This window comes from Vigna angularis, chromosome 2 (assembly GCF_016808095.1).
Source record: "Vigna angularis cultivar LongXiaoDou No.4 chromosome 2, ASM1680809v1, whole genome shotgun sequence".
NCBI lineage: Eukaryota > Viridiplantae > Streptophyta > Magnoliopsida > Fabales > Fabaceae > Vigna > Vigna angularis.
In genome coordinates this window covers 48,581,106-48,595,235 of record NC_068971.1, presented here as the reverse complement: position 1 = coordinate 48,595,235, position 14,130 = coordinate 48,581,106, and the positions used below count along the sequence as shown (strand labels likewise).

At 32.2% G+C, this 14,130-nt stretch overlaps 2 protein-coding genes across 2 annotated transcripts; one reads left to right on the top strand and one right to left on the bottom strand.

Moving 5' to 3' along the window:
• The first annotated feature begins 2,574 nt into the window (after positions 1 to 2,574).
• On the top strand, positions 2,575 to 4,184 carry LOC108328031 (uncharacterized). The gene is made up of 2 exons (XM_017561806.2): positions 2,575 to 3,426; positions 3,713 to 4,184. Exons 1-2 carry the CDS (start codon positions 2,718 to 2,720, stop codon positions 3,796 to 3,798), a joined length of 795 nt encoding a protein of 264 aa, XP_017417295.1. The 5' UTR covers positions 2,575 to 2,717; the 3' UTR covers positions 3,799 to 4,184.
• A 4,174-nt stretch (positions 4,185 to 8,358) lies between these two features.
• LOC108327746 (pectin acetylesterase 6) lies at positions 8,359 to 12,876 on the bottom strand. The gene is made up of 12 exons (XM_017561439.2): positions 12,500 to 12,876; positions 11,871 to 11,953; positions 11,562 to 11,691; positions 11,374 to 11,447; positions 10,794 to 10,880; positions 10,597 to 10,721; positions 10,449 to 10,509; positions 10,203 to 10,256; positions 10,036 to 10,113; positions 9,452 to 9,557; positions 9,191 to 9,336; positions 8,359 to 8,595 (listed from the first exon to the last, which is right to left on the bottom strand). Exons 1-12 carry the CDS (start codon positions 12,663 to 12,665, stop codon positions 8,488 to 8,490), a joined length of 1,218 nt encoding a protein of 405 aa, XP_017416928.1. The 5' UTR covers positions 12,666 to 12,876; the 3' UTR covers positions 8,359 to 8,487.
• Positions 12,877 to 14,130: the final 1,254 nt, after the last annotated feature.

Sequence of the window (14,130 nt, the reverse complement as noted above, 5' to 3'; positions counted from 1 at the left end):
AAATATGAAAACGTTTAAACTTAATTAAGTTGCTAATTATACAAAGTTTATTCTACCTGTTTCAACCAGAAACTGTGAAATTATTTCTCGTACTTTATAGGTATATATGGTGCACAAATGTTGTAGGCTTTTTTAAAGAAAGTCTTGCTTTCTAGAAATGGAGTTGATTTTTTTAAAGTTATTAAAAATCGTATTTAATGAATGATTGGATTTCTAACATTCAAAACTTAATTGAATAGTTATAATTAATTAAACATTGATAGAGGAAGCATTGAAATACTAAGATGGTTAAATTTTGCAGCATAGCAACTTCTATACATATTAAGATTCTATAGTTTGTAGCATAATTATTTTTAACATTTTAACATTGTGAATTGAAGAGAGCACAATAGTATGTTTTTATTCATTGAACCAAATATATTTTCCATTTTAAAACAACTCGATTACATGATTCAATTTTTTTGTTATTTTCTCTTGGTAATATATATACTTCAAATTTTACATGTTATTCTTCATTTTAGTTTGATAATATTAAAAACAATGTATGAATACATTTATTTTATATTTAAAATGGTAGTATCATAATTTGAATCTGTAGATGACTTAATCGAGGGTAAAAATGGTTGTAACTTGTATGAATGTATATATAAAAAGATAGTAGATAGGTTAGTGAGACTTTTTAATATATTAGAAGAATTTAATTGTATAACATTTGATAGGTAAGGACTGAAAATGCCTTGAAAATAGGACGTGTAAACAAGCTAATGGCAGATTTAATACATTAATTCCAACCGTCCAAGCTTCCATCACCACTGTTCATGCTTTATCAACGGTCGGTGAGCGTCCCTGTGTTAATTAATCAACGTAGTCTCACCAAAAACCCCATTCAAATGCCTTCAACAATTCATTTAATTACTCACAAATCCAATTTTTAATATTCATTTTCAATAGTTTGAACTTTGAATGGGAAACTCGATCCCAACAGACAGTGACAAATTCTCTAAAAAATATAAATAGAGAAGAAAATGGGTGGCTGAAGAAAACGTTAAAAAATGAATGTCCATGATCCTATGGCCTGCAGGTTTGCCTTGTGCAACTCTACATACCAACAATAGTGAAACTCGGGGACCACTTTCTCCATTTTTCCTACTCAATCTTCTTTGCAAATTATTCAAATTTTAATAAAAATTTATTTTTTTAATATAAATTTCACCAATAAATTAAAATTATAGAAGTAGCAGAAAAATGATGAAATAAAAAGTTAGATGTGCGGCATCATTATATTTGTTTAGAAATAGAAGGTTTCAATAATTTATGAAATTTTATAGTTGTCTAGGGAATGGATCATTATGATGAAGCGTTGGATGCAGCGATGAAAGGGCACGTGGTACAGATTCTGAAAGAAGTAGACAGGTGCAGAGGGTTGGTCTGTTTTGTTGTGAGACAGTGTTAACTTCGTTATCTCCGGCGAGTGAGGTTATCAGTGTATATCTTCTTTCCTTTTTCCTCCATTAATTGTTTTTGTTCAAATGTGGAAACATAACCCAAGGTGGTCACATTCATCCCATAATAATTATTATTATTTGTAACGAATAGTGAAAACGAAAAGCGTAATAAAACGTGGACAGGTGTCTCCAAATTCCCTTGGAACAAACGAGCAAGGGTGAAATTACGTCACCGGAGTTGCACGTGGAGAAAAACTAGCTTTTTGTTTTGTTGGGGTTACATTAAATAATTAATTAACTAATTAAAGTAACATTTTTTAAAAAATAAAGCGAAGGTAAGTGCCCAGTTCCAATGGGCACCACAAAATTTCCAGGCTATTCTTTTTGTGCCTGTTGGTTGAATGATTGCAGCCCCAAACCAAACAGTCATCACTTCAACTCCTAATTCTTATCCTATATTACTCAGATTACTCTTAAAAATTTAGATTTGGATAAACCACTATTATAAAATTAAAAAAAAAAACCTTTAAGCCTAACACTTTTTTTTTATTAATTTTACTAATTTAATGTACACAATGAACTCATTATTTAGTAATTATACCAAAACAGAAGAAAAATCGTTTTTCACTGACAAGGATTAGTCTAAAGCATTTGGTATGGAATGACATTAACACGGTGGAGTGAGTTTAATTAAGTAATGTTGAGTAAGTGTGAGGTTGATGATCTGCAATATCCGCGTAGTATGCGCGTTTGTCGAAAGTAGATAGATGTTGGTAACATAGAATAATGAATGTAAATGGCACAGTGCAGATAAGAATATCTGAAGAATAAGAATGAAATGCCACATAGTGAACGGTTAATCAGGTAATCAATTACTACTTTTGATTTAACTAACCCCAATCTTCTTCACTATCCATTCTTTGACCGCCAAATATCACCTTCTATTCCCTTCAGCCCAAATTAAAAAATACAGAGCATATCATAAGAAGCACGAGACCAGTGAGGTATATATAATTTAATTTATGGGTCTCGGGAAAATATTAATAATATTAAAAAAGAAAAAAAAATAATAAAGGAAGTAACGTTGAGTACAAAGTTTTAGCATAAATAGGGTGGTTGAGTGAAGGTGGTCTTCTACTACTTCTCTTCTCTGCCTTATCATAAAAAGCCAGAAACGAACGATTCACATTAGCCAACACTAGACGCCTCTCTAGCACTCTCTCTGTCTTCTGCATACCTCACTTTCACTTCCTTTCTTCTTTCTTACTTACTATGGCTTCCGATGAGACCATGACCTTTCTCTCTTCCTTACAAGAAGAGGATTTTGACGACGACGACGACGACGATGATGGATTTGATGACCATCATCTCCGACAACCTCATCCCCACAACTTGTCGAGGTTGTCAGTGTGTACCAGCAGCACGTTTGGAGTAGACGACAACGACGATGATGTTAACAATCTGGCGTCCATGTGCGTGTCACAGTTGTCCATAGAAAGCTTTGATGCGGACGGGGAGTTATCAGATGGGAAGGAGTTATCCTCGGACTCGGAAAACGAATCGGGAAGTTGTTACTCTTTGCCCTCCACGCCACCTGAAAGGAGGAAAGAGGTTAAGGAGTACGCGAGTGACAATGGAGGAGACAAGGGCAGGAAGAAGAATGATCCTCGGAGGAGGAAGAGGAGAATGAGGAGAGAGCGATGGGGGTTTGAGTTTGAGGAAGTGGAGAAGAGTAAGAGAAAAGAGGAGGAGCATGGAGAGAGTGATCAAAGTGGGGTGATGGTAATAACTAGGCCAAAAGGTGGGAAAAGGTCTCTTTGCATGGATTTGGAGGAAGTAAGAGCTTGCAGAGATCTTGGGTTTGAGTTGGAACACGAACGCATGCTGGAGATCCCTTCTCGTCTCTCTTTCTCCAATTCCACTCTTGAAACTAGCAGCGGTAGCAACTCTCCCATCGCCAATTGGCGTATCTCTGCTCCAGGTATAAACAAACATATATACATACTATCAGTAATATTAATATTAAAGTCAGAATAGATCATTGAAATATCATACATGGGGAACGACATCTTGGGAAGCTGTTTCTAAGTTTTGTCTTGTGTTTAATTGGCTTGTCATGATACTTATAACAAACAATGTCTGTGCACAACTATGTTACATTTTAGAAAACAAATGTTACATTTAGATTTGTTGATGATGAGTGATGAAATTTGATGTGGTGATTGATGGTTGTGAAAGGAATTGAATAGTGAGTGTTTGTGAATTAGGTGATGATCCAAGAGACGTGAAGGCTCGACTGAAGGTGTGGGCGCAAGCGGTGGCACTGGCATCTGCATCAAAATACAGCACATGAATTCGATTTTCCCCTAATTCCTACTCGCTTCTTCTCAGAGACTATATATATATATATATATATATATATATATATATATATATATATATAGATATAGATATGTATTATAGGGTACTATAGCACAAGTTTTTTAATTTTTCTTCCCACTATGATTATTGGTTATATAATTTTGTTGTAGAGTTGTTGTTTCCGCTGTAGGAGTGTTGAGGTTGATTTCAGGTGGAAGTTTCTCTTTTGAGTGGTGGTCGCTTTTGCTCTGTACAGTAGCGTTTGAATGAGATGAAAGGGCCCTGATGAGAGAAATTAGGGTGTGAATAGCCAATAAAAATATGTAATTGAAAAATTGTGAATGGACAAAGGAAAAAATGGTGGAACTTTTATGGGAATTTTGGATTCATATACACATCTTTGGTTGTTATTTTATTTGTCGCCAAGTTTGAGAAAAAAGTGGTGAGACAGACATACATTATCGAAAGATTTTTCTTTTATCTTCGGCAAACAGACAAATGGTCAATTATTAAACAGTGTTAATTAGTGCCGTAACCAATATTTATTAAGTTGTGTTCAAGCGTCAAAATTAAAGTTCAAATAAAATTTCGTGGTTTAATATTTTGGATTAAACATGCCCTAAAATGTCATTTTAGAGTACTTTTATAACATCATAAGTTTCGTCTAAATGGAAATGATAATCTCCAAAAAGTACGGTACAGTTTTATTATTTTGTTATTTTACAAAATGCTCATTTGAGACATAAATCTTAGTGATTTTCCTTTCCCAGAAGTTTTCATGGGATACGGTTCTTAAAATATTATTATTCAGCAAATAAGACAAAATGAAATAAACTGTTCCTGTTTTTAGTTTATTGAATAAAAAGTAGTACAAATCTCTTTTTCAAACAAATAATAACCATCCAAATAATTAAAAACATTAAAAGTAAACTTGGATTTTAAATTATTGTGTTCATTTTACCTTGTCGGCAAAACAACTTACGATTTCATGTTTAGAATATTATCCATTTATTTATACATTGACAAAGTATAAAAAATCACCTCGTTATACTTTTCAGACAAAGAAATTACGGTGACAACTATAGCATGTGGATACTAGTAATGAATCAAACAAACAATTAAAAACTCAATAGTAAATATAGTCGTTGAAGTAGTTATAAGATAATTAATAATAATAGTCATTATTGATTGACACTTAAAGAGAATATTAATCATATTGGTAATGAATAAGTCTAGGATAAACTCATTTTAATATATATAAATATATGTTTGACAAAAATATTAGGTAATTAATTATGAGTATTCATTTTCTATTAAACATTATCACGCAAAGTTACTTATTTGAACATTGGAGTGGAGGTACCCTCCCACATAACTTGGAGAAGAAGAATAGAGAGCGAATAATACAATTTTAAATAACGGAAAACCATCAGAAAGTCCATCTAGTTTCTAAAACAACTTTAAATATTTTGAGTAAGGATCTTAACATCTTATCCAAAAAAATGATATATCTATCACAATGCTTAAATAATGTGTTCAATGTACTAATCGATAAAAAGAATATATCTTATAGATATTAATCAATGTAGAAGTTTTCGTATAGATAAAAAACCAAATTAGATAGCCAATGTAATATTCAATGTTTTTATTTGTTAAAATATTTTATAAGACGTGAATAATTTGAGAAATATGTTGCAATTACAGAGGTGAGTCCTGTACACCCACTAGTTTTGAGTAGTGTTGTTTTATGTATTGACCGCAGAATCAAGTCTTAACTAAACCCACTAAACACGTTAGACTTGGATGTATCAATGTTTGATCCGTGAGTCCAAAAATTAAGAAAATTAGAAAATAACATTTGGCACTGTCTCTGGAAAACTTTAATGCGTGATAATGATATTAATTAACTTTTAGGACAAATCTACTCAATAGAATACCTAATTTATGGCACTTCATTGATTTGACATTAACAACTCGCCAACGATCAAATTATTCAAATCAATGAATCTAAGATTATGAATTTGGAAACACCAATTCATTTTACATAAAATTGTATCAAAAGTAGTTTTCATTTTTTTTTCATAAAACAAAAAAATAACATTAAAATAATATTAATAATAATATTATTAATATTAGCATTATTATAATTGTTATAATAAAATTGAAGTGGTATTTTCGGGGATAAGCTTTTTTCGTTTTAAGAAAATTAAAATAGAAATTTTGCGTGCCAACATAACTTACGTAAAATAAAACCGGCTTCTAAACGTAATTTATTCATTTTAATAATTTTATTCATTTTGATAATTTAAAAAAAAAATCACACTACTTTTGTAATAATCACAATCTTGCAGCCATGTATTAGTAATTATAGGTAGTTTAATGGGTTTTTTTTTTTCAAATGAATCTGTGTTTATACTACCGTTGATATAATGTACACCTTTATGCCAAACATTAAACTACCACTCTTAGATAATCTTTAAATATGTACTGCTCCATTGTTCCATGGAAGACGTTACTTTTTTGTCTATATTTGTTTATTTTACATTTGATGTATTGGACTAACTCTCAATTTCCGTAATAAGTTACGAAAATAATATTTTAAATAAATCTAGAATTATATAGAAAAATATAATTGATGCTTCTGTTAAAAAAGTGAGTGCGAAACAAATTGAATTAATGTAGAGTGTGGACCTTGGCGGTGGTCCATTGGTTTGCAAAAGAGGCATAACTGGCGGAGTATGTAAGGTGGGTAGGTGTACTGCGTGCTCACTCATTGAATCCAGCCCACTCCAGAGACCCGCCTTGAACTAACTAATGGTCCAACTACTACTCATAATTTTTTAAAATATATTTTTAGTTTTTAATTTCAGATATAAAATAAAAAATTAGTCTTTATTTCAAACTTTAAAAATAAAATAGTATAATTTTTTAATTCAATTGTGCTAAATTTTTTAAAAGTTTCAAACACATTTCAGATTGAAGCATTTTAACTGTTTACGCTCTTTGAGACATTCTAGCTCAAATATGATACTAGAACACGTTTAACAAACTCAAAACAATTAATATTGTTGGACTAAAATATCATATTTACTCATTTTTAAAACTTAGGAAAAAATTATATCAAAATTCAGAATAAAAACAAATTAAAATTTTGCATGATGAAAAACTAAACATATTTAAACTTTTTTTTTTATCAACATACTTCACTCAATATCTTATTGCTGACAATAAACTGGTGCAAGTACAAATATGTCAACCATTCAATACCCGTGAAGTCAAAGATATGGTAGGGAACATATCCATGTTTGGGAAGCGTGGTTAATGATTGTGATGATCATTCACAATAAAGAATTTAAGAGATTAATGAAGTTTGAAAATTTTAATCAGGGAATGAAAAGATAAAGGTAAGTTTTAAACTGGTTGTGGAATTTTTAGAACAAAGTGAACTGTGCAATTTGCTACAAGTATTTAGAATATTTGAGGAGGTACCACCATAGTTGCAGGTTGTTCTTCCTTAACCATATTGGTTGTTCGAGTCCTAAAACACCTATTGCTGACTCTTAACGTGTAACTAATAGCTGGCAATGTCCATAAACGGCCATAAGTGACTTAAATGTAAGATTGAACAAGGAGTGGAAAACTGACCATAGTGCCTTGCTTCTTGGGGCTAACACTGACCATAGTACACTAGGAGTAAGTAATTAACAACAAACTACTCAGAATATATAGGCCAGCACTACGAGTCAGCCTCGTGGAACGAGAATATGTCATGCTCATGGTAGATGTGTCATCACCACTGCAAAGGAAGAATATGAGGATTACAGTCTCACTGAGGAATTGCAAAGATGGCATTCAGAAAGGAAAGGAGGGTGAAGTAAAAGTCAAACTTGAGGACTGGTAGTCCACCACAGTAGATCTACCAGCTCCGCAAAAGCAGGATAATGTCAATCTCAATGGCACAGTGGAATTGAAGAAAAGACAAAAGGGAGCAATTTTTTATACTTGAAAGGGACAAATTTGGAAGACAACGAGAATGATTTTTCTTCCTCTGCAGATGACATTGTCAGTGTGTCACTACGCAGTCAGGACATGATGGTAATGGTGGAAAGGACTTAACAACAGTGAGTTACTCTGGGATTATGAGGCTAAAAGAAAATAATAGCAGGGCACGAAACATTGGAATTCTCCATGTAGACAGACAACGAATACCGGAACCAAGATCTATTCCATTTACCTAATTTCTACAATGAGATATATCATAGTTTATCATACGTAGAATCCTATCAGGAAATTGATGTTTTCAGGAATCATGTTTTAATCTTTTCTTTTTACGAACATCAATCTCTCACTTTAAAGGAACCCTGAAAGGTGGTGTGATTAGTTTAAAAGGGAAAAACACCCTTAAGACATAGATCCTGCCGGGTATTAGTACGAGAAAATATTGACAATATTCAAAAGGTAGCAGCAGAAGCACAAGCTCAGTTACTAATTTTAGGTTTTTAGTCGAAAGAAATCTTTTACGACTTATTAGTAAGAAGATAGATCTAACTAATTGCAGCCTCAATCAAGAACTATATTTATTTTCATTACAGTTGAACAATGTTACACGCACATATGGCAATTACAGTGATTACATTGATAAAATATCAAATTGCCAAATGAAAAATCAGTAAACTTTCACTCACTTGAAGACCGTATTATGGCAGGTCTTGCCACAGGGGTAAGGACAGTCTATAGCTTTGACAGTTTTCCGATCAAAATACCATTGTCCAACAGCAGTTGCAACTGGCTGCAGGAAAAGAAATATCAACTTATTAGATAACTTTTCTGTAAGAACAGTAAATAGTGAATAATTTCACTCAGAGGCATTAGTTTCACTTTGTCTTAGACCTGAGCAGAACAAGCGATTGCAATCAAAATGAAGGCTAGGTATATTTTTAATGACTGTTTTCCTTTTCATGAAAGGGTCAAACTATATTGTCATATGTTTAACCATGAATACATGGATGGAAAGTGAAAAAAAGTTTATGTCAACATTTCAACAATATTGAACTAATCCGGTAATTAGTCAATGATTCTAGATATACAGAAGATTTATCCGCATATAACTCTAAATCTTTATCATTCTACTGTTTTTTATTTTATACAGAAATGGCAGCCTCATGCATTTGATTGCAAATGAATCATTGCTTCATATAAAGACAAGATTGAACCATAGAGATGCCATAGTTTTTAATTCCTATCAAGATTTTTTGGAATCTCCTTACATGGTCTCTCACTGAGTCTTTTCAACTCTCCCAATTAGAAGAAAAAGTTAGTCTAGAAAACCCTAACGTATTCCACCAGCACAGTTTTAGAAGCATAGAAATCTAAATCATGCATACCGTATTGTCAATAACTGGAGAGTCATCAGCAAACCAAGTATCTTGTAATTCAGAGTGGCAATGAGCAAAACAAGAATTGATGAATAACCCAGTACGAGATTCCCCTGAGAAGCCTTTGATGTAGTTTAGCATTTGATTTCTGAAATCTGATTCAGAGAAGAGATATATTATATTATATTATATTTCAATGAAATCAGATGATTGTAGATATGCATCAATTGCTACGCGCAATATAGAAATTCACATTAGAGATCAAGTTACCTTGGAAGAATTGAATTTGAGATGAGTTACAGAGTGCACGATTATGTTTACAATCATTCCAAGAGCCATGGGGATCTGCTGAACCAGAGACCAAACTGTCTTGAACCTAAAGGAAGAAATAAGACAGATTTAGTCCATATCATAAAGAATTCAGTTCTAATCAGGTTGCCACAGGTACATACAGGGTATTCATCGATAATCCCAGAGAATATATGTTTCTTGCTTAGCTTACCCTATGGACTTTTGCTTAAGCATAAAATAACTTAACATTCAAAACTAATTAACTGAGTGATGGATGAATTCAATTTGCCTACAGGGCCAAGGCTTTTACTGTGGATTGGGCATTGGTAAGAGTCCAAATTAAAATTATTTTTCCTGTACTAAAAAAAGAGGAGTAGAAAAAATTCTTGACAGTACTAGAAACGTTTGAAACAGGAAAATCATAGACCACAAATTAGTTAAACAAGAAACCATAGCATCCATACCATAGCATTTTGAGGACAAATGAAGAGATACAAGCTTATACACACATAATCAGGCCCTTTATTAACATAAAATTACAAGAGTGTATCCGTTAATATCACCTGCCATGAATCATAAGCTGCATTGAGTAGAAACAATGGAGTCTGAACATGGTTGATCAAATTTTGAGGAAAAAAGCACTACAAAAAGAAAAATTATGTTTAAAATTTGCAAGTTTTACAATTTCAAGTTATCGACAGCATGACATTCAAAATAAATAGAAAAATACCGAAGTTGGGTCCAATTGCTTGAGACAACTTTCTGGAAGATTTTTTTGCACTTCCTGCAGTTTCAACAACATCAGTGTAACGGCATACTTGTACATAGTTTCTGAAATTAATATAAAATAAGTAAATCTGTAACAAGAAAGTTTATCCCATGCTTGAACCAAATGACTCTTGAAAATTGAGCTCATAACATATCCATAAAGCTATATTCAATTTCTTACACATATTTTTACAACATCAAACATTACCTGTAACTTAACTACACCTCCAAACAGATTCCTCATTGTCCGAACCCCAGCAACATCAACCCTACATGATTGAACAGATAATCAATTATATCAAGCTCTGCTGATGCTGTGGGCTAGTTGTAGCAGTATAAAACAATACAAAACTTACGCATCTAGGAAAAACCCTGCATCGCTCAAACATTTCACTTTGGTGGATGTAGGAAATAAGGTCCGGAACTCATCACAATGTATTATAGACGCTAGACCACCAGCAGAGCATCCAGACAAAAGAGCCTGATAAAAAGAATTAATTAGCATCCATGGATATTGAAGATTGATTATTGCGACAAAAGGGACATGGTAAACCTGGTTGGCCTTCTTCATCCCCTTTGACAATAATTCCTCCATTGCAGCTTGCCAGATTTTTTGTCCTCGGAATTGAAGCTGTGCAGCCTGAAACAAATTCACATTACAATATAAACATAAATTCAGAATATTTCCGTGTGCAACCAACTCAGTAACACACACACACGTTGGAAAATTCACAACTCAGTAACACACATTGTGTCAGTATGTCAGTATGACTACATTTGAAAAAAAAAAAAAAAGACATGTCAGCATGTCTACTTTCTTTCATTAAAAGCAAATCAATTTTGACACTATGAAACATGGTGTCACAAAAGTTGCCTTCAAGAGATGCAAACATGGCATATATGAGTGGAAGAATGAACTAACACTGGGACCATAGCTTTGACTCTCCCACTCTTGCAAGGAAACAAAACTTTGCTTCTTTGCCATTGATGAGTCAGACGATACGCAAAATAAATAGCAAAGCTCTGCTTACTTACTTCAAGTGGCTATCAATTGACTGAATGTTTCAATAAGTATATATATACATAAGAAGGGGAAAATATATACTATTATACTTTTTCATACTCTCACTAACCTCGTCTTGACTATCTCCACTGAAAGATGCCCCATCACAGTACCGTACTTTAACTCTGTTCCAGTTAAAGAAATCTGTCACACGAAAATATCCGTAAAAATGAGAACACAGAAGACTCGAGTAAGAAAATCCTGTAATTTCAGAAGAAAATAATGCATGCATTTGTAAGGTAAGGTAAAGACAAAAACCAGGGTTTTCTTCAGCTTTGTTGCTTAATATCCCTGTGAATGCTAGTTGCTTTTCCATGAATTTTGAGGAACCACGACGAGTAGTTTTTCTGAAGACACAACTTCTGATGTTATTACACCATCCTCCACCCTAAGCAAGCCGGGTAGGAAAGTATTTAATGAGGTTTACATCATAATAGCATTATGCCAATAAATTATCACAGTTGCATAAAGATTTGAAATTTTTAAAAAAATTGAAAAATCCTTAAAATATTTAAAAATTTCTGATTGAATCTCACTGTCAAGACAACTGGATATTCTGCTACATACCTCCAATTGAATGAGCCAACTATTTGCCCCAGATCCAAATCCAGGATGAAAGTGATAACCAGGCAATGTTCCATCTAAACAAACTGGCAATTCAGGACAAAAAATATTATAAATCTTGAAAATGCAACTCTAGGTAATGTTTGCGTTCATTTTTTGTAGAGTTCTAACATTAATTTGCTTGTAGATTAAAAATAACAAAAAATAAATCACTCCACTTATCAATTGCAATCAGAATCCACTATGCAAAATCGACTTCATCAAAAAATAATTTTGCAAACACTTATCTAACACACGCAGTTGAGACAGTCTTTATTAACCTAAAAAGCATGCACAAAAATGATATCCATCCTACTCGTACAAGTACCATCTCAGTGCATAAATGCCTAGTCCCGTTCAGTGACAGTAATCTAATTACATAAAACGGCAAAAGTGTTACCAGAAAGTGAAAAATGACAAAGAGAGCATTTGGGGGGCACAAAGGGAATAATGCAATGCAGAGTTCAGAGGATACTGTTACAAAGTGGCGTAATGGTGAAGCCAGCATTCAAATAATTTCACTAGCTTTAAGAAATGACGAGGCAAACTACAAATAATTTCATTCATTCAGAGAAATAGAGAGAGAGAGATACCAGCTCCTTTGGAAGCAGCTCCCGGAATAAGAGTGAGAGGAACCATGAGAGGCTTCGCAGCCATTGATCCGGTGTCGTTTTGGTAGAAAAGCTCATACTCAGATCTACCATTGATAACCACAGAAAAAAATGTAAATACTATAAGAAGGAGCACCCTCATTATCATTTCTGAATCAACCACTGAGTGAATAACTTGTGATAATTATTGGTTTGTTTATATAGAACACAGTGTGGGTTTTGGGTATTGGTTTATTCACTACACTACAGCTCAAGTTATTAAATAGGGCTTTTTCTCATTTATCGCCGATAAATTGGAATGAGACATGTATCTCATGTAGCTGGTAAGTCGCCCCGACACCCCCCCCTTCACCAAGGATACCTCTGTCGGTCCCTTTTTGCTTTTGTCTTAATTAATTTTCCATGTGCTCTATGATCTGCATTTGTTGCCTTGTGGGTGAGGATGTTTTGTCCAAACCATTTTCTCCTTAATGTGGAATGTTCAAGACAATAACTGGAAAATAATTAAAGTTATGAGACCGCTTTATGATTCATGAATCATACCTGCAAGTATTTCAAAATAATTAAATCTTAATTTAATATTATTTTAAACTTCCTATATATTGATGGATTTTCCTGCTAATCGTTTCAGAGTCCTAATAAATATATATTTTTAGCAATTTTTTAATTTTCATCAAAATGTTGATGAGTGTTTCTGATGGACATTTCAAAATATAAATATATATATTTAATAATTATTTTAAACAACTATCATGTTAAAAAACGTGACGGACCGGTCACTTTAATAGACTTTTATCTGAATTCTTCTTTTCACACCTTAAATTATTTTGATGTTTTATTTAAATCCTGTTAACCTAATCTTTGAAAATAGTAGATCTCTGGAGTGAGGAGTCTTCATTTGTTTAATAAAACGTATTTATGTTTTATGACAAAATGCACTAAAGTTAATTTACGTTATAAGGAGTTTCTAAAACTTTCATAATGACAATAAATGATATTTTAGAACATCTCTTAGAAGTCAAACATTAGAGTTGTTACTTTTAAAATAAAATAATTATTTTCTTAATTTCAACCTTTAAGTAAATGTTTTTTTTAATTTAACCACTTTTTTATTTGACAGATTTTTTAAAGTTAATCATTATCTTAATTATAAAACTACCTATAAAATAAAATGAATAAAAGTATTAACAATAAAATTATAAAAACTAGTTATATTTACACATTACAATAACATAATAATTTTGTCTTTGTAAACATAAAATTAAAATTATTTTTATAATAAATTATAATAATATATTTTATTATTGGATATTTTTTATATTTTTATTAGGTTAAACATTAATTCATATATTGATTAGACAAGTTAACAATAAATATTAGATGAGTGTCTCATATATTAATTAAACAATGACAATATACATTAGATAAGTATTTCTACATATAAATTAGATGAGTTTATTAATACACAAGATGTAAGATCCTTGAAAATATTTGTTAGATACTAGAAAAAAAAAATTATTAGTGAATAGTAAATTGTGAATAGTAAATTGTGAATAGTAAAAAGTGAATAGTAAAAAAAAAATTATTTTTGGAAAGGATAAGTGTTACACGTA

Coding starts and splice junctions, on each gene's coding strand:
- LOC108328031 (XM_017561806.2), top strand. CDS start 2,718: ATGGCTTCCGATGAGACCATGACCTTTCTCTCTTCCTTACAAGAAGAG. Junction 3,427..3,712: donor TTGGCGTATCTCTGCTCCAG/GTATAAACAAAC, acceptor TTTGTGAATTAG/GTGATGATCCAAGAGACGTG.
- LOC108327746 (XM_017561439.2), bottom strand. CDS start 12,665: ATGATAATGAGGGTGCTCCTTCTTATAGTATTTACATTTTTTTCTGTG. Junction 11,692..11,870: donor GTTGGCTCATTCAATTGGAG/GTATGTAGCAGA, acceptor CGGCTTGCTTAG/GGTGGAGGATGGTGTAATAA. Junction 10,114..10,202: donor AGCAATTGGACCCAACTTCG/GTATTTTTCTAT, acceptor TTCTTTTTGTAG/TGCTTTTTTCCTCAAAATTT.